At 41.8% G+C, this 20,968-nt stretch overlaps 1 protein-coding gene across 1 annotated transcript in view; it reads left to right on the top strand.

Annotated features, from left to right (window-relative positions):
- The window catches only part of COL13A1 (collagen type XIII alpha 1 chain), a 259,152-nt gene that overhangs the window by 136,199 nt on the left and 101,985 nt on the right, over positions 1-20,968 (top strand). The window contains exons 9-13 of the mRNA XM_081955236.1: positions 3,725-3,751; positions 4,185-4,211; positions 9,431-9,457; positions 10,246-10,272; positions 18,679-18,735. Of these exons, the coding sequence (XP_081811362.1) occupies positions 3,725-3,751; positions 4,185-4,211; positions 9,431-9,457; positions 10,246-10,272; positions 18,679-18,735 (165 nt within the window). The remainder of the gene's footprint in view (positions 1-3,724; positions 3,752-4,184; positions 4,212-9,430; positions 9,458-10,245; positions 10,273-18,678; positions 18,736-20,968) is intronic.

The raw sequence follows: 20,968 nt of genomic DNA, 5'->3' as shown, positions 1-20,968 counted from the left end.
TCACTGTAATGCTTTGATCTAAGATCTGACTGTTTGATTCAAAAGCAATAAATTGCATCATCTTTTCAAATCAAATCATACACCAAATGACCATAGCATAGCAGCTTAATGCATAAAATAGAATTTGTCACGGGTTGCTTTAGTTCAGAATTTCAAATCAATTCATTTAACCAGATCCAATATTTGAAACAGATTTGCGGGCGATTTGCATCCCCCTATCCATTTTTTTTTATCGTAAAGGTAACTAGCAACATTACTCTTGGAATTTCCTTCCACAATAATTCAATAAAATAAATACTACAACCTCAAACCAGCTGCAAAAATGCATAAATCATTCGGCTTAACTTCCAGTTCAGTCAGCGTTATGGATAAATGTTCAGCAGAATGACATCTCAGAATGACATCTCTAAAACTCTTAAATTCCAGTAGGAAAAAATAATATTTTAGAACGCACCTGCCTAGCATGCAACCCTATTTTATAAGCAAACTGACAGACTGTAAATTAACCGCAGCAGGGAAACAAAACTGGGCAAAGAAATTGTTCTGACTTAGGCTTCCCAAAATCACAAAGCAGACTCCTAGTCCCGACAGAACCCTTTTTATTAAACTAATGTGAATTCCTCTCATTCACATCCAGCAAAGTCCCAGCAAACAGTCTTTCAAGGGTGAATTTACAACTACAAACCTTATCAGCCTTGGAGAGCTGCCAGGCAGATATCTTCCAAACGCAAAGCTGTACAAGGAAATATTTGGCAAGGAGTCTCTGAGAGTCACGAACAAATCTTCATGCTAATTAAGCAAACTAATTGTCTCCTGCAAACTCCACTCCCCTTTCGCACGTTGGGAACAGGCTCCAGCTGTTCTTCTGCCCCACTTATCTCCGACTCTGAAGGCAGCTGATAACTGTTGGACAGCCCTGCCCCCCCCTCTCTGCCTCCGACACAGAGCACTCATCAGCACCTTCCCCAGACTCCAGGATTGGTCCATCTTCCTCCCCAACCTCTGCACTCTCCGAGTCTGCCACCAGCTCCACTGGATGCTCGTGGGCCACAACAGAAATATAGGAATACTATAAATAAGAACCCTTTCTCAACATCCTTATTGGTTTTTACTGCATTCCAGGAGATAATTGACCATAATTTATAACAATCCTAAAATAATCTGCCTTTATGTACTTCTTTGCTGACATATAATACAATAATATACAGTAATCCTTGACTTACAAAAGTTTGTTTAGTGACCATTCAAAGTTACAATGGCACTGAAAAAAGTGACTTTTGACCGTTTTTCACATAACTGTTGCAGCATCCTATGGTCATGTGAATACAATTCGGATGCTTAGCAACTGACATGTATTTATGACGGTTTCAGTGTCCCGGGTTCATGTGATCCCCTTTTGCCACCTTCTGACAAGCAAAGTCAATGGGGGAAGCCAGGTTCAGTTTACAACTGGGTTACTAACTTAACAACTGCAGTGATTAACTGCAGTGGCAATTGTAACAACTGTGGCAAGAGAGGTTGTAAAATGGGGCAAAGCCCACATAACAAATGTCTGACTTAGCAACAGAAATGTTGGGCTCAATTCAGAGGTGGGTTTCTACCGGTTCGGACTGGTTTGGCCGAGTAAGTAGTAACTTGGCCGGCCACGCCCCCAACCTGGTTCTATTGATGGCAACATCTTGTTTTTTGCTTTCATGCATGTGCAGAAGCAATTTTTTATTACCGTGTTTTCCCCAAAATACGACCTGTCCTGAAACTAATGCCTTGCCACATTTTTCACATGGGCAAAAATATAAACCCACCCCCAAAAATAAGCCCCCTGGACAACACGCCCCTCCAGCCAGGCAGAACACCGCTCACTGACCTAGTGGTATCCAGAAGGCGCCAAGCGCAGGAGCTGGGGGGAAAGGCGCTCATGTTGCTTGCCGCTTTCGGGATACCGCTAGGTTGGGGAGTGGCGTTTTGCCTGGCTGGAGGGGGGAGTTGCCGGGTGGCTGCTCTCTTGCGAGTGGGCTCCCGAAGAGCCAGGCACAGCCTTAGGGGCGAAGCAGCCATGAGGTGACCATGCTCACAAGCAGCCGCCCAGCAAACCCCCTCTCCAGCCGGGCAGAGCGCCACTCATTGACCTAGGAGGTATCCCCAAGGCGCCAAGCCACGTGGCGCTTTGCCCGTCCCCCAGCTCCCGTGGCTTGGCACATTAGGGATAGAGAGTCTTCCAGCAGCCAGCCCATAACCATAGAGAGCACTCCTAGAGCAGTCGCTGCTGGAATACTCGGCAGCCAAGTTTTGATGTTTGGAAGCTGGAGAAGAAGTTATACTCGGACCGCGGCGGCGGCGCCCTGGCCCTGCAGGGAGAGCTGCGCCAGAGCATGGTGAGGCTGGGAGGCAGGCTTGCTGGGGGCAGAATAGGCACTCACACAACCCCCTTCCCCAGCCAGGCAGAGCTCCATGCACTGACCTAGGGGGTATCCCGAATGTGCCAAGCTGCAGGAGCGGGCAGAGCGCCACGTGCCATGGTGCCTTAGGGATACCCCCTAGGTCAGTGAATGGTGCTCTGCCCAGCTGGAGAGTGGGTTTGCCAGGCGGTTGCTCGTGAGCATGGTCACCTCATGGCTGCTTCGCCCCTGAGGCTGTGCCCGGCTCTTCAGGAGCCAGTTCGCAAGGGAGCAGTTGCCTGGCAACCCCAAAACAATAAGCCCTCCCCCTATAATAAGCCCAAGGCCCTATTTCATGGGGCAAAAGAAAATAAGACCCTGTCTTATTTTCGGGGAAACACGGTACTGTTTATGCGCGCATAGTGCATATCAAGCATGCACACGTGCGAAGCTCGTCCCTGAGCAAACCAGCAGTAACCAATGCCAGAACCCACCCCTGGCTCAATTGTGGTTGTAGTTTGAGGGCTACCTGTACTTCATTCCATATCTATCATGAGGTAATGATTCAGTTTCTTCTTAGTTCCCTTAGTTCCCTTTCCCACAATCCTCGCTATATGTAATAATAATAATAATAATAAATTTGAATTTATTAGCCGCTCCCTTTCCAGGCAGGACTCGGGGCGGCGTACAATGGGCATATAGAACATAGAAACATGTATACAAACACATAAACATACAAAAATACAGAGACACACATGCACGGAGGAGGTAACCAATTACAACATTTAGACAGTTAAAATCCCCATTAAAATACCCAATTGTAAAAAACCCAATGTACAATTAAAATTTAAAATTTAAAAAGACAGTCAGGAGGAGTGAGAAAAAATTACGGTTGAGCCAGGCCAGATAATTGAAAGAGGTGGGTCTTCAGCTGTACACGGAAGGAGCGGAGATCGGAAGTGATCCTGATGTCACGGGGGAGGTCATTCCACAGGGCTGGGCCCATCACAGAGAAGGCTCTGCTCCTGGGTGTCGCCCCCCGACACTGTTTGGTGGACGGCACCCGGAGAAGTCCCTCTCTGTGTGAACGAATTGGTCGTAGGGATGTGTGGGGCAGGATTTACCAACTGCATTGTTAAAAAAGTACACTCATGCATATTTTAAAATATTGACTTTCTTTTTTTCCCCAATGTTTGATATATTTATATCTCTGGTCCTAACATTGCATGATGAAGGTGGTAGGTTGAACTGGCAAGACAAAAACATGCTGTAAAAAGAAATCCTAGCTATTTACATCAATTGACGTCTCTCTTTCTCTCTCCCACTCCCTTTTCTTCCTCTCTTTTTAGGGTCCAATTGGTTTGGATGGCAAACCGGTAAGTGAAGTCATTTTCTGTTGTTCTCATTTTTATCCTTTAGCCTTTGAGTCCCCCCTCCCACTTTCCCATAATCCTCCCCCCTCACATTTCTGTCCAGAAGGTTGTTTAAAATGCTTATTTCAAAATGATCAGAGAAGAAACTTAGGTGGTTTAATAGACAAAGGGGCAACAGTGAGCAGAATACTGTGAGATTTTCCATAGGTTAGAAAGGAACCTTTTGCAGCAATACTTAAATTCTCTTCTCTCCTCTTTCTTTCTCTTCCCTTCCCTTTCCCACTCTGCTCTGCTCTCATTTCCCCCTCCTCTTTCCCTTCCTCTCCTCTCTTCTCCTCTCCCCCAGCTGGTGAATAAACAGGACAAATCTAAAATAATTTCTGATCTTAATGTTCAAAAGGTTTATACTGAAACCCTTTTTTAAATCTTGTTTCAGGGTCAACCTGGACAGAAGGGGGAAATGGTAATAAGATGTTCAATCAATTTTGCATGCTGCATTCTGCTTATCAAGTTTCAAGTTCATGGAAAAGAACAAATGGCAGGGATGTTTTTGAGTGATCCATCTTTAGAGGGAATGAAGAGGTAGAAAACTTGAAGCTCTCAAGATGGAACTAAAATACAGTTCCCAGCATTCCTGACTTGGGTTGGGATTGCTTAGAGCTGAAATTCAGATTTCTAGCCCAGGAATAGCTGTCTCTTTCTTTGCAGATTAGAAAGACAGAACAGTGATTTGTCCTGAGAAATTTGTAAACTCTATCTCGTCTTTATTAAATAGCTGCATGGTATATTATTAGATTTGTTTAAAACAATCATATACTTTTTAAGAGCAATGCTATATGTTCAGAAAGCGGTTTGTTTCTATGGAATAATGGGAAAGTATGATATTTTTGAATGGGAGAACTGCTGTTGTGGAATTAAAGCTGAAAACTATACTCCATAAATGGATCCAACAGATTTCTGGAAATTCATTTCAAAATTTTGGGGAATGTTAATTGATTTCCCTTACTCTTCTCTGCTGCACTAGCTTTCTCTTGGCCAGGGATGTTTAAAACATAAATATACCATCATACAGTGGTTGCAGTATTACAAGTGACCATGAGATGGCAGCACAGACACCAAAACACCAACTCGTGGCTCCCATCTAGTGTTGGAATAGATTATATTCATTATAAACAAGATGTGCTTAACAAAAGACCACATTCAAAAGCATAATCTCTCATCTGTAATTTGAACAGGGATGTGCGGTCAGGGGAGGCAGGGGAGGCAGAGCCGCACCTCTCTTCATGAAATAATAGTATATAACAATAATATATATTTCGTCCCATCCCTTTTACACGGCTCCCGCTAAGTTCCGGTAAGGAGAAGAGCTTTTGGGGAGTGAAGAGGAAGAGGAGGGAGGAGGAGGAGGAGGAGGTGTGCGCACGGGGCGGTGCCAACTGGGCAACCGGCGGAGGCAGGAGGGTTCTCGGAAGCGCGCAAACCCCATTAGCCACAAAAGCCGCTTCTGGACGTATATTGCAGTCGTGAGGAGCGCGCGAAGTCCAGCAGAGGCAGGAAGGTTCTCGTCATTCCCCAGTCGCTTTCATGGCTTCGTCATCCGGGAGCACCGACAACATTTCTGCCTCCGCAGCTCCCAGGCGCAGCCAGACGGATGTAGCCAGAGCGACACCAAGGTGGTCTGGGCAGACGAAAGAGCGAGCGAACGAGCGATGGAGGATCAGGCAGCCTGATCCTCGGTCGCTCGCCGGCCGGACTGCCTTGGTGCCACTCTGGCTACCTCTGTCCGTCCATGCCCGGGAGCTGCGGAGGCAGAAATGTTGTCTGTGCTCCCGGATGACGAAACCACGAAAGCGACTGGGGAACGACGAGAACCTTCCTGCCTCTGCTGGACTTTGTGCGCTCCTCGCAACTGCAATATACGTCCAAAAGCAGCTTTTGTGGCTAATGGGGTTTGGGCTTCCAGCCCAACAGCCCCTGCCACTTCTGGACGTCTATTGCAGTCGCGAGGAGCGTGCAAAGTCCAGCAGAGGCAGGAAGGTTCTCGTCGTTCCCCAGTCGCTTTCAAGGACTGCGGAGCGCGAGCCGGCGGAGCACGCTCAGGAAGGCGGGGAATGGGATCACGTGTGCTGGAGGCTGAGGCAGCCTCAGCCTCCAGGACACGTGGTCCTATTCCCCGCCTTCCTGATGACGTCACCAGCCTCACCAGCCATAAACCTTACCCCACGTCACTGAATTTGAAGTAATACCAAAGACTGTTATATGATCTCTTCCCTCTGCAATTTTATTATCATCTAATGCTGGTGACGTCTTTGTGAAAGTATTGTATTGGTTGTGCAGTGGTACAACATTTCAGTTTGTTCTATGTGTTTTATATTATCTTTTTGTGTTGCAACCATGAAGCAAGGGGAACTACGGTACTTATCTAAATCAGCTCATAGTGTTTGTGCTTCCTTATTTGACTTTATTTTATTGATCCTTTCATTTCCCAATCATGAATTTAGATTGTTTCATCGCTTAAAAACACTTTTCACCTGTGCTATTTTTTTGCATTCAGCATTTCTTGTAGCTACTTACTCAACAGATATCATATAGATCTCAGTTTGGTAATGACCTCGATGGAGTACAATATAGACCGCGGGAATTTCATTCATTTCTTGAATTGCACGTATAAATAAGGATTATGGATTGATATTTGAATGGTGATTATAAAATCCAGAATGAAGCGATGGTCTGCTGAGTCCTCCATGAAATATAATTCAGTAATCTCCTCTCTTCAAACCATTTTGGAAAAAAATTGTTGTGATATAGGCAGGATACTCAATTTTGAATTAAAGCATTTTCAAGCAATTTCTGGCCACGGTTGGGCTGGAATGGCCGCAACGAAGGCAGATTTTACACTCCCCTCCATGTTGGCTAAGAAATACTAGAAGGTGCTATGAGACCATAAGGAACTGTAATCAAGGTATCATATGAAATAATGAAATTACACATTTTTGCCTTGGAATCAGTGTTTAATACTTGTACTCTAAACAACAATTCAAGCACTACATTATAAGAATAGTGTAGTGTGAATTCAGTCCGAACATCCCAGATGGTTGATTTTATGACTGGGCTTAGAGAACAGATGTTAATATGGGAAATCATAACACTTATTCAAATGGATTTTTAAATCACCGGAGTCTAAAACATATATACAATACTGTGCATGCTGTCAACTGGTCATTTTTTCCACTGTGGGAATTATGTGAAAATGCCCTTATTGAATTACCATGTGCTTTACAGATAATTATAAATATAGATAACTATAAAAGTGTGTTTTTCACATATATCCCAAGTAGAAGAATACCGGTGTATGCTTGTACGGGAGAGAGGTGAGAGAAAAGTTGGGAAATACACAGGATGGAGCATTAAGATCTTCCACTTTCTTGGTCCAATCTTCTTGGTCCACAGGATGGAGAATTAAGATCTTCCACTTTCTTGGTCCAATTTTTTTAAAAAATAGAAAATATACCATATACTCAAGAGTTCACAACGGATTTTGAAAATAAAGTGCCTGGAAAATTATTTATGTCCATCCCTAGAAACTACAAATAGTAATAGTCCAGACAGAGTATGTCTATCTTGCTTGCAATGTCAATGGGCGAATGGTTGTAGAACAATCAAGATGTTGGCTATGTGATTGAAGCCCTGTCCCATTTCTTACATACGTGCCATTTTGAGGTTTTTTTTTTAACTTTCTATGAATATTACTATTTGGTTGCAAGCAAACATGCTTTGTACATGGACCCTGATCCAAACATTCTCTCTATCTTGCTAATTCTACTGCTACCTATGTGTACCTTGGCCTACTCTACACACATATCTCATTTTAGTGTGGTTCAGGGGTGGGATTCAAAAATTCTAGCAACCAGTTCTCTGCCTGGTTGATGGGTGGGTGTGGCCATGGTAGGCATGGCCTACTTGACCTCCTGCACCATTGTGAGGGGCGTTTCTGCCCTCCTCAGGCTCTGGAGGTTTTCTCAAGCCTCTGGGAGAGCAAAAATTGCTTCCCCCGGGCTCCAAAGGCCCTCCAGAGGCCGGAAACAGGTCCGTTTCCAGACCTCCGGGAGGCCTATTGTTTTGCCCTCCCCAGGCTCCAGAGGTTTTCCTCGAGCCTACGGGAGGGTGAAAACGGCGTCCCCCAGGCTCCAGAGGCCCTCCGGAACTGGAAATAGGCCCATTTCCAGACTTCCGGAACTTCCCAGAGGCCTGTTTTATGTCCTCCCAGGGCCTCGCTAGGGCCCTGCACTTACCTGGCTTCCAAAATGAGCCACATGGAGACTCCTGGGTGGGGTGAGTGGGGCCAGCCGTCCTTGCAACTACCAGTTGGGCAAATCAGTTGTAAAATTAGCATCCGGTTCACCTGAAATGATCCGAACCAGCTGAATCTCACCCCTGGTGTGGGTGAATTTCTGGTTTTATTAGAATCATACATTTTTTCAACGTAACCAGACTTTTATCCAGCATCAAAACCACAGTGAACCACAAGATTCTTTTTTCTCTTCTCATCCAAATTCATGAAATAATCCCACTGTACAAACTATTAAATGCTGCAAGCTTGCAGTGTGGCCAGGTTCTCCTTGACTTGACCCAAAGTAGATAGACTTCTAATTGATCTCCTCTGTGGCTCAAAATAATTGTCACTTAGCTTCCTTTATTTTGCAAACATGGTTCTTTTTTTTGTTCTGGACCGATGCCGGTTTCCTGAAGTATCTGGAGAACCAATAGTCTACCTTTTCTTTTAATCCAAACATAGGGGTGGATCTTTGTCATGACCATGTAGGGTTATCTTCCAAATTTATTATTATTATTATTATTTATTTATTTTATTGAACTTATTAGTCGCCCCCTCTCCCCACAGGGACTCGGGGCGACGTACAGAGCAATAATCAAGATAGCACCATAAAATCGTGCAGAGGAGGTAAAAATAAGTCCATAAATAAGCATACTGATTTTGCAGCTCTAGGCAGAAGTCAATGGCAGGTTTTCTTTAACCATGAATCTTAGCCCATAAACATCCTATAGTTGTTTTCACAAAACAGAAATAATGGATGACTTTAGCCCAAAGCTTTATGCAGAAGTAAACTCATCTACTTAGAAAAACAGGTAAAATTACCTGGTTAGTCCTTGGATAAACAAGGTTTTAAGCCTAATCAAATCTACCTTAGCAGCTCTATTGTGAACCTACAATTTTTTGCCAGTTCAAAATTTCAAATGTGCCCACCGTGGAAACACGTTGTAAAATCCCATTTAATTTAGGTTGTCTGAAAGATTCTAGGTATGCTTGGATTTTAAAATATGAAAGTATTAATAATCTCAAAAGAGGATCCAATTAATCCCTCCTCTCTCTGTAATGCCAGTACTTTGTATAACTTGTCTTACAATTTTTGTAGTAAAGCTCACTTCCCCTCTCACTTAATGTGACCTTGGGCTTTTCAAGGTCAAAGTTCAACTAGTAAGTATGTCTACTGATACTAAGATTAGAAACCTAAGATTAGAAATCACATCAGTTTTGATTAATGGTTATCACTAAAAAAATATTAAACATTCTCTCTCTCTCTCTCTCTCTCTCTCTCTCTCTCTCTCTCTCTCCCTCCCTCCCTCCCTCCCTCCCTCCCTCCCACCCTCTCTCTCCCCTCATAGGGGATACCAGGACAAAAAGGAGAAAAGGTAAAATTAATATAGGATATAAAAGTTCAGATCATATTTGAATACAGATAGTTTTTAAAACTGAAACCTGAAATCTGGTTCTTCCTGTATGCCTGAATCAATAGTTTCACTATCCCTGGTTATGGCTAAAAAAAGAATATACCACAACCTGCCCTTTTGTTCCTAAGAACAATCATTACAAAAACTAAAACTAAAAAGTGTATCGTTAAAGCAGGCAGCTGCACATGGAAATTGTACATTTTCAGTGGAGTGAATGGCTTCCAATGAATTGGTGGATAGTTTCCTTAATGAATTTTGTAGCTCTGAAAATTTTCCTTGGTCCAAGTCAGGTAATTATTATAATTGCAGGAAAAGAAACACTCATGGACCTATTTCAGAGGTGGCATGCTGCCAGTTCGCACTGGTTCGAGCGGACTGTTAGTGGCGCTGGGGCAAGGCTCCGCCCACCCACCATGATGTCATCACAGACCTTCACGCATGCATATTAGCTATGCTCGAACCGATAGTGAAGAGAAGAGAATACCATTTCTGGCCTATTTGATCCTGAATCAACCATCATAAACAAAATTGGTCAATAGTTTTTGAACCATGATACTACAAAAAGTACCAAGAACAAGAAGTTCTTTTTGATACGAAGCCATTGTCCAGGGTGGGTCAAATCACCATTATCCCTACCAAGATGAAAGAACTCTTCACAATGATGCACCTGGTCTGGTCTGTCTCTTTGACTCTATATTTGGGTGACATGATTTAAAATATTTTCTTTTTTAATCCCTCTGTTTCTGTAGGGTCAATGCGGAGAATATCCACACAGGGTAAGCAAATTCTTCTGGATTTTTGAACTGAACTCTGTATCTTCTCCCTTCTTGGCTCGAATAGCTTCCGTGTAACTTAAAAAAAAATCAACTAGGAACCCCCCCCCCCCCTTGTTCCTGTGTTTCTCTCACCCACCATACATATTCTGTGGCTTGGATTAGTGGTGGGTTCTGGGCGGTACAGCCCGGTACGGGCATACCGGTGTCAGCTGGGAGCAGCAGCCACCATACCGGAACGGATTTTCAGTGGGCCCACCCATCCGCCAGACAGGGATGGGATTTGGAGGTTCTCCGAACCAGCCATAATGTTAGCTACAGGTTCTCCCGAACCCAGGCAAACCTGTAGCAGCCCATCCCTGGGTCTTTCCATAATCTAGTCCCACAAATTCTGTTTTCAGAAAGGGGTGAAGTACAGTCATTGGGGAATGAGTCACCTCCTCGCCTATGGTTTCTTTTATTCCAACTATACCCTGTTTTCCCCAAAATAAGACCTCCCCGGATAATAAGCCCAATTGGGTTTTTGAGTGCATGCGCTAAAATAATCCCTCCCCCCAAAATAATCCCTCCCCCAAAATATTGCAACACAGCAGCAGCCATGAGGTGACCATGCTCGCTGCCCCCTGTGCCTCAAAAATAATAAGACCTCCCCGAAAATAAGGCCAAGACCCTTATTTTCAGAGAAAGATGGTATTAAAATGGCAGTGGAAGCCTACCAAAACCTTGTGGGTTTAAATGAACTTGATGACAATACGGTCATTTAGCACAGCAGGTCTTCTGAAGGGAAGCAAAAGTTCAGATATTGCCCAGCATTTATTTTGTTTGTTTATTTATTAGCATAGATTTAAAGAATATCTGATCCCATCTCCACCAATTATGGGTACTTTACAGTATAAGAAGCCAGAACAATAAGATAAAAGAACAAAGGATATGATTCCACACACAGAAAAACCAAAGAAAACAGCACCAAGTCTGGGAGAACAGCCATGTTTTCAATGCCTTTTGGAACATCATCGCGGTGGGAACCAGACGGACCTCCCGGAGGTCTGGGGAGGGGGGGCAGGGGGGAATGATGCTCCAGAAGGCAGATGTCACATTGTTTTGCCTTCTTCTAGAATGCTTAGATAAACGATGAGTGTAACTAACAAGAGAAAGAGAACGACTGAGCTCAACAAAGCAATATGACAAATATTAATGTGCTTAGAGTTAAAATAGCCAAGGGGTATTTAAATAACATTTAAAAAAAAGAGCTGGGGGAATAAAAAAGATGGGAACTTACACAACTACACGTGCAAGTGACATGTCTGATCTTATATAGCAATAATCTGCTGACAATCCAGAAAAGACTTTCAGGATTTAATGCTTTAATTTAATCTAAACAATGGGACAACAAGTTAGGCAACAAGTCTTTAAAAATTACCAAATTTGACTCATTTGAAACCGAGTTAAAATGAGCGATCCACTGGTTTGCCAAATGTACTCGGCATAACAAGGTTCACATCAACAGCTAAATCTCTAAAATCCTCTAAAAGCAATTTTTAAAAACCTACATTTCCATTTGTTCCATAAAATTTATCCTTACAATAAAAAATGGATGATTAAGGAATAGGATAAGAAAAGAAACTTCAGGAAACAAGTATTGCCTTTGCCTGTTCCAAATGTCTTAAGAAACTTTTGAATATGAATTTGATGTAATTGATGGGGTTTTTTTAAATTTCTGGGGCCAATGGTATAGCCCTAATCAATGCTAATTCACTGAGAATGCAATACAAACATAATCATTACCACTGAATTCTGAACCATAAGATATGTGTGTGATTTGTACACTGCCAATTTTAAAACGACTCTTGCCAGATTACATCCCTAAAAACAAAATAAAACCACATACAATTATCATTAGACAGAAAAAAATAAGTCAAATATTTAACAAAGCCAACATTGCATGTGATGAGATATAATTGTGTTTCTTAAAAGGCATCAAAACAATATTTCAGTGCCAAAATCTCCACCAAGCAATTGTTTATGTGATGTTGATTGGACTTGAGAAGAAAAGTTATTCCTGTAGATTATCTGGACAACAATAATGCTCAAGGGAACTTCATGTTCCAAATCTCAACTTGGAAGACTTCTTAAATGCATCAAATTTCAGCCAAAGTTTACGTTTATCTACTAAATAGATTCTTCTTTAAAACATGGAGGATTAGCCATGACAGAAATCCTAACCTACATCCAAAGAAATTTCTCTTCTTAGAAAATATGGACTATGACACATTGATTGATGAGCTATACTGCTAGGAGAAAGCATTATCCCGTGTGAACGTTGAGAAATGGAGCAATCACTGAGTACTGTATTGCTGCACTGTGAGGGCTTCAGAAATTCTAGGGAGGGTCAGGACCACAAGGAGTGATTGTGAAGTCTAAATCCCAATCTAAGTCACAAGTTGTAAAAAGCCAGAATAAGATCTTGGTAAATGGTTAACTAGAAATCAAGATGCTTTGCTGGATAATGTCTATCTTTTCCACCATTCCATCATGATCAGTCATTAGCCTCAAACAGCCTCTAACCAAATTGGGAAAACCAATAGCCCTGTCCATTGATTGCTCTGCAGCAACTCACAATCTGTGGCCTGTCACTTGCAAATACTGTAGGTTGGTTGCTTATCAACAGTCTTCCCAAGATTTGCTACTTAGCCAATTGCCCTATATTTTGTTCTTCTTTATGACCTCAGAGTTGACACTTGAGGGTAGGGATGCAAGAATGAGGGGCCAATATAAGCTATTCCTTCCTTTATGAGTGTAGTACATTTATCCTTCCTTGTAGCTTGAAATAATTGGAAAGGTAGGGAAAGGAAACTTCTATTTCGAAACTTCTACATGTGACCACAGATAGGTCTAGATCAGGGGTGTCAAACTCAAAGCCTGGGGGCTGGATCTGACCCACGGGGTGCTTAGATCTGGCCAGGGGTGGATTCCTGCCGGCATTACTACCGGTTTGGTGCCCAAAATTTTTTGCATGCTTACGCATTTGCACTTAAAAAGGCCTGCGCATGCGCACACCGTTAGGTAAGTAAGCTCCCTGTTAGGAGAGCGAATGTGCAGAGAAGCGTAATGAGAGTGGTGTGGAAGAACACGCACAAATCAGCATACAGGGACACCAAATAGTAAAAGTAATAGTATTTTCCTTATGTGGAAAATAGCGGTATTCAGAGTCCATCAAACAGTCCAAGTCACACATGGTTCAGTCAGTCAGTTATCAATGTTCTCAGTTAAGGAGTCGAACACAGTCCAGTATCATATAATCAGTTCAGCACACAACGTCGCTAACAGTAGCAAAAACTCACAGTAACTCACGATACAGTATCAAGTAGTATCCACCGATCAGCATCTAACAAACAGAGAGCGAACAGTCATTCTGGCTTCATCTTATGGCTGCTTGAGGTAACAGCAACCAATCACATTACAGGAGTACTTAAAGATACAGTACTAGCATCATGGTTTATATATTGCTGACCCAACTGTTAGCTTACATTCCTAACACACACCATTAAAGAAGGGGGGATTACATTTTTTCAATGAACATTGTTCTGTGCATGTGCAGAACAGAAAATAAAGAGAGCGGCACCCAGGACAGAACTGGTACGGTCATGTGTCCGGCCGAGTTACTACCTATTCGGCCAATCTGGTCCATAATGGTAGGAACCCACATCTGGATCTGGCCGTGGGGCCACCCTGGAAACAATGAAGGAACAGCCCACAGTGCCTCTGCCAGTGAAAATGGATCTCAGGAGGTCTGCGCGCGGCCCTCCCGAGCTCCGTTTTCGCTGGCAGAGGGTTGCAGGATGCCATCGCAGCCAAAAACGGAGCTTGGGAGCCCGTTTTCACTGGCAGAGCACTTGGGCCACCACGGGCACCCCCAACACAAGTGAAGTTAAGCTGGCCACACCCATCCTGGGCATGCCCACCTCAGCCCCATGAGGTCAAACACAACCTTGATGTGGCCCTAAATGAAATTGAGTTGGACACCCCTGGTCTAGATGTGAGGCTGTGTGAAAATATGCAAATTTGTGGCTTTGTGAGGTTTAAATTGATGCTAAAACATTTTCAATAAATTGTCTTGCTGCGCCAGCTCTGGAAGTTTAAAATAGTTTCAGGAAAATGGCATCACAATTTCTGAAAACACACAAGTAGTCCTTGACTTACAACCATGAGTTTAGGTCCTGTTTAAAGTTACAACACCACTGAAAACTGATTTATCACCATTTCAAACTGTTTGAGTCATGTGATCAAAATTTGGGCACTTGGCAACTGGCATGTTTTTACAACAGTTGCAGTATCCCAGAGTCATGTGATCACCATTTGTTCACCATCCCAATTGACTTCCAACATGCAAAATCAATGGGGGAAGCCAGATTCACTTAAGAGCCATATGGGTTTATTTACCAATTGCAGTGATTTCCTAACAACTGTGGCAAAAAAAAGCTCATAAAATGGGGCAAAAATCACTTAACAACAGCCTGGCTTAGCAACAGAAATGTTGCTTTATATAAATGTTGCTTTATATATATATATAAAGTGTCTTAGGTATGTCTGTGGTTCAGCACGATGCACTTGTAAAAAGAATACAAAAAATAAATCTTTCAAAAAGTAGATAACGTATGGCTATCCCTAAATTCTCTTTTTGAAACTTCTAAAATACAATATCTTAGTTTTACTAAGGCCAACGTATTACTTATACTGCCTAGTCTTAATGGTTATGAAGAAAGGCTCCATCTAGGTCAGGAGTGTCAAACTGAGGGCTGGATCCGGCCCATGGGGTCACCCTGGAAACAGCGAAGGACCAGCCCGCAGTGCTTCTGCCAGTGAAAATGGGCTCCCGAGCTCCGTTTTCAGCTGCCACGGCCTCCTGCAACCCTCTGCCAGTGAAAACAACCCTCTGGAGCCTGTTTCCGCTGGCAGAGGACTCAGACCACCACAGGCACCCCCAACCAGAGTAAAGTTGAGCTGCCCACACTCACCCTGGCCACGCCCACCCCGGCCTCCCAAGGTCAAACACCACCCTGATGCAGCCCTCAATGAAATCGAGTTTGACACCCCTGATCTAGGTGAATCTTTTTCGCAGATAAATTTACTTAATATGCAAAGTCAACAGATCCATTGAATCATTCTGGTACTGCTAAAGTTTTCTCCTCCCACCTGACTTTAATTATTTTAGACGCTTAAAACTTAAATACAAAGTTAATTGGGAATTTTGCATCAACCAAATTGTCAGTCTTTAGCATCATCTACTTAAAATATTTTTAAATAAAAAGCAATATATAAATACTTTTACTAAATAAAAAAACCTATAATGCCTAAAGAATCAACATGGGGGGGGGGGGGGGGTGTTAGAAAGTAAAAAGTGTAGTTAGCTGTAATTCTTTGCTTTGTTGTAATATGCCTACTTTCCTGGATAAAAACCATTCCAAGAAGCATTCAGATTACGAGATAAGGGCTGTAAAACTCTTGGCTACCATCAAATAGAAACAAAGATATTATATATATATATATATATATATGTATGTATGTATGTATGTATGTATGTATGTATGTATGTATGTATATATATATATATATATATATATATATATATATATATATATATATATATATATATACACACATACACACACACACACACACACACACACACACACCAGGGGTTGTAACACACATACATACATACATACATACATACATACATACATACATACATACATACATACATTATATATATATATATACATTTCTGCTTCTTTGCTGGCATCTAGTCATGAATGAGATTTGTAACTCTGACCTGGCGAGCCACTTAAAAGTTACAAGGGCTGGCTGGGAAGAATTTCAGCAGTTTATCTTCTTAATATCCTTCACATATTCACAAAATTCCAGCTAGCTAAGGAAGCGGCCCGGCTGATTTCGCTATCTTGAGTCCTTTGCTTCCAAAGTCAAAGTGGAAGGCATGTATCATGAGGTTCAAGTAGATCTAATCCATCACAAACAATGTCTATTGCTTTATGGAATATATTGGAAAGACATCAAACATCGAGACTGAAATGATAATAGAGGCAGAAGCTTAAACACTTTCTGTTCGGGATTTGAAAATCCCTTTGGAAAACAGACTTGAGATCTGGACTTCCTCCAAGAGAAATTTGGAGCTGCAGCTGGTGAAGAATTCTGGATGACAACAGTATGTAGATAATAAACTTTTCAGAGGCATCTGAAACAGAAGGGGGTAGGAAGCGAAAGCTGGCTGATTAAACTTGAAGTTCTGGCCAAGTGTATTTACTTAATAAAACAATGGCAGTAGAGTATTATGTATTGGTTGGTGTCTGAACAATTTCTGAATTCAGATGTAAGTTCTCTATGCACTAATCAAAATGAAAAGAGCCCCAAGCATGATCATAAAATAAAAGAAGTAAAAACAAAGGTTCCCCTTGCACATATGTGCTAGTCATTCCCAACTCTAGGGGGCAGTGCTCATCTCTGTTTCAAAGCAGGAGCCAGCGCTGTCTGAAGACATCTCCGTGGTCATGTGGCCAGCCTGACTAAATGCCGAAGGTGCACAGAACACTGTTACCTTCCCACCAAAGGCGGTTCTTATTTTTTCTACTTGCATTTTTAACGTGCTTTTGAACTGCTAGGTTGGCAGAAGCTGGGACAAGTAACGGGAACTCACTAGGGATTCAAACCGCTGAACCTTCTGATCGACAAGCTCAGCGTCTTAGCCACTGAGCCACCGTGTCCCGAAGTAAAAATATAGGGCTGCAAAGAGATAAGAATCTGACCAGCTCAGATTAGGATACGGCTGGTTATTAGAATTATCCTTTAAGAAATCTCTCTCTGTCCCATTGTGAGCTCAGTGGTAAAAGATCAAAGAACAAAGAACATGGCTGAGAAAAGTCAACACAGCTTGTGAGGGGGCGGCTATGCCTTAAGCTGTTCATATTTTGCTTTCTCCTTGGAGCTGAAATCCTAAAACATAGCAATTGCAGCCAGCATAATTTTAGAATATAACTTTAAAAAGCTAATCTGGACAGGGTTGGGCTTCAAAAATTTTAGCAATGGGTTCTCTGCTCGGTTTCTGGGTGGCCGTGGCCATGTTGTCCATGGGCCAGTCAACCTCCTGCACCACCAGGGGGTGCATTTTTGCCTTCCCCATGCTCCAGAGGCTTTCCTCGAGCCTCTGGGAGTGCAAAAACTGCCTCCCCCAGGGCTTCGGAGGCTGGAAGGCTGTTTTTGGCCTTCCAGAACTTCCGGTAGTCCTGTTTTTTTCCCCTCCCCAAGCCTCCACATGGGCCCTACACTTACCTCGCATCCAAAACGGACCACGTGGAGACTCCTGGAAGTGGCGGGGTGGGAGGGGCAAGCCAAGGGCTTGGAGGTTCTCTGAACCAGCCATAACATTAGCTACAAGTTCTCCCGAACCCAAGGGAACCCGTAGCAATCCACCTGTGAACCTGGAGGAAGGATGTGTTGTTGTTTTTAATATCCTGCTGTTTCAAATTATCAGCAAAATATTCTTAAATGCCTCCTTCCCCAAAGTTTTAAATCATAAAAATGTTTTCCATTTCATTTCATGTACAGGTAATATTGAGGGGGTGGGGAATCATGTTATTTAAAATTTCAGCCTGTGTTGCAAAAAATTTTTTGGATGGAATATTTTTTTCCCCATCTAGTGCCCTCTAAATATGCTAGTCTTTAATTTCTATCTATTATGGCTAGAAATTATGGGAGTTAAACACAATTAGAAGGGCACAATTGCCAATCTCACAACTGATTTCATAGTCAATAATCAATGTTAGTCAAAAACCAATAACCTGCCTGATATGGATTTAATAGCAAATTGATTTCCTTCCCTCTGCTCCCAGCAAATATTTTATATATATGCTTTTACAAGAGAGAGACAAATAATAATAAAGGAATATTCAACTTGTTTTCTTATATAGTTTAAGTAATAGTTGTCCAACGTCTGACGGCAATATTAGTGGCAACGTTTAATAATATATAGATGGATGTTATTGGATTACTTTTACTCTTTTTACTGTCAGCTAAATAAGAACTGAAAATTTAATTCCACTGTAATGTAGTATCCATAGTTCTCTGTTGGGCAACCCAATAAGAACATTGATACTGTGGTTTCAGTGGAGGAAATTAGCACACTAGGAGATTATGCATGTGTTATACACAATACCAGCCTTGAGAACAGATGAGGTGACCAAAACAGGTTTAAAAAAAGCCCACAACAGATACAAGCATAACATTTGGGTTGAGTGTTCGAAGCAAACTGAAGTTTGAACTACCACATTGGTTTTATGATTTTGATGGTACGGTGAGCTGGATTGACCCCATTGTGTGTTTCCACTGTCCCCCTAGGAATATCTAAGCACCACACTTGCAGCTCTGCGTTCTAATCACATCCTTGCATTGAAGGTTTGTGAGGAAGAAATGGTTTGATTTTACCAGTCCTGTTGCAAAGAAAAATGGATATTGCATGCCCTGAATGATACCAAACTTTTTGTAACATTCTGTGGATAATCAGGGAGGTCGTATTGGCAAAATGGACATCTAACCCCATGCCTTTCAGACATATCCCTTTACTGAGGCTTTTGCGATAGACAAATGAGGCATTCTTTGCATTGTTATCAGCAATTTCTGATAATACAGCAGGAATTCCCGGGTCATCAACCTAGAGCAGCTGTTCCCAACTTTTTTTTATGGCCTTCAGCATAATTAGAATTTTCTACATCACTCTATAAGCCAGAAATGCAGATGGCCATCGCAGGACCTCAAAATTAAAGTTATGTTAATTTGGGTTTTGATTTGGTTTGGTTTTCTCACCTTAATTTATATAAGATTGTGAGCAAGAATGGCAAAACTCTTTTTGAGATTTTAAGGAGAATTCTAAAAAACGATCAGTTATGGCCATCTTGTAAGACTTTGATGTTTTATTTTGGTGACTCCATGAGCTACCACCAACCATCTCAACTGCCCTGTTTTCCTCCAAAACTTTTTTTCTGGTATGAATTCACTATTTTTGCACATAGCAGAGGAGCTCCTATCACTGCCGTTTTTAAATTTTCTTACAAATGGCTTCTCAAAATTTGCCTTTCCCAGTAATGGCAGGCTTGGGAAATTAAGTACCAAACACAAAATGGGGAAGTTTTTAAAGTTATATTCTCATCAGCAAAGTTTTAATTCACATCTTTAGAAAATAAATATTCAGATATTCATGTGTGTAAATTATAAATAATTCTCCAGACAGAATCTCCTTTTATTGGAAATGATATAATCAAGCAAAAGATTGAGACGTAATAACAGTAAGGTGATCTTGGTTACATCCTTGAAACTAAGAGCATTTCAAGGCCTCATCACCACAACGTATGCTTAAATTTAGTGCCTTAACCAGATTATATATAACACATAATCATGCAATGTGGTTCATTCACTTCATTTTATGAACTCCAAGGATCATGGCAATTTTGTTTCTGGGATTCACTGGTGAATCCCACTGTGGCCTTGGATCTGCTTCTAATTGTAGCCTTCTCAATCCAAAATTGTGCCTCCAATATATCACCACAACATGTTCTCTATTTTAAACCATCTGCCCCGAATCATTGGACGGTAGGGCTGCAATATGGCAAAGACATTTCAGTTTGCAACAAGACTGGAACTTGACTTGCCCTAAAGAGCAAGTGAGTTTAAAAATGAGTAGAGAAATGTATCTTGTAGAGTGTCTACAGCTGTTGTCATGGGGGACCTGTGGCTACATCTCTAAGCCACCAAATAGGAATAGACTTGAGCCACGACAACATTTGATTCTTCTTACATTTATATTGATGAAAATGGGGTGACTTCGATTGTAGAAAGGAAGTCCTAATGCGAATAACCAGTAGAATTGTTGCAGTAGTAAATAATTTGGGGCAGATGTTTTTTTTTTTTATGTCTTTGTATTGCTGAAGAGAATAGAACACCAAGAAGTGGCTACTCCAATAGCTCTTATCATGTTTAGCAAGAGAAAAACTGAAATAATTTATTGAGCTGGGTTCTCAAGGGGGAAAAAGCTTATAGGAACATTTTTTAAAGTCAGTTCACAAATAATTAACCTGCAGAATCTTAAATTTCAGACCCAAGTATGCACAGTCAAATAATCCCATCTCATCTATGAACACCTAAACCCAACCCTTTAACTCTTGGCAGCTTCACCCTTCCAAAGAGCTGGAGAGAAATAACAGCTGAAAAAGCAAATACTGGCTACAATGGTTGAAATGCATCAGCTGTTTTCTGCCTGGCTAATAGAAAATGAGTTTATGATGTAAAGCAAATTTTGCCAGCTCCTGCAAGAGCTCATGAACTAGGCTCCTTTTGGAAGAAGTGGGTGGAGACTTTGAAAATTTAAAAGAATAAATCTGGATCCAGTTAGTGTGACTGAATCCTGCCAGAACTTTTGATAACTTTTGACTCATTTGTAGCCTGGATTAGCTGAGTTATATAGGCAATAGGCCCTGCGTGAATGTCATGTTATACAACCTTTCAGGATCCTCTCCAAAAGTAATCTCTTCTACAAGTTGGAGCTGGATCCTTTGCTGAAAAGAGATCCTTTCCATTGTCTTTCATTTCCTAAAAAGTTCTCATTTAAAAAAATTGAGCGAACCTTTGTATTTGA

This window comes from Natrix helvetica, assembly GCF_964273705.1.
Source record: "Natrix helvetica genome assembly, chromosome: 5".
Lineage (NCBI taxonomy): Eukaryota > Metazoa > Chordata > Lepidosauria > Squamata > Natricidae > Natrix > Natrix helvetica.
The sequence above is the reverse complement of the archived record's forward strand: the minus strand, read 5'-3'. Positions and strand labels throughout refer to the sequence as shown.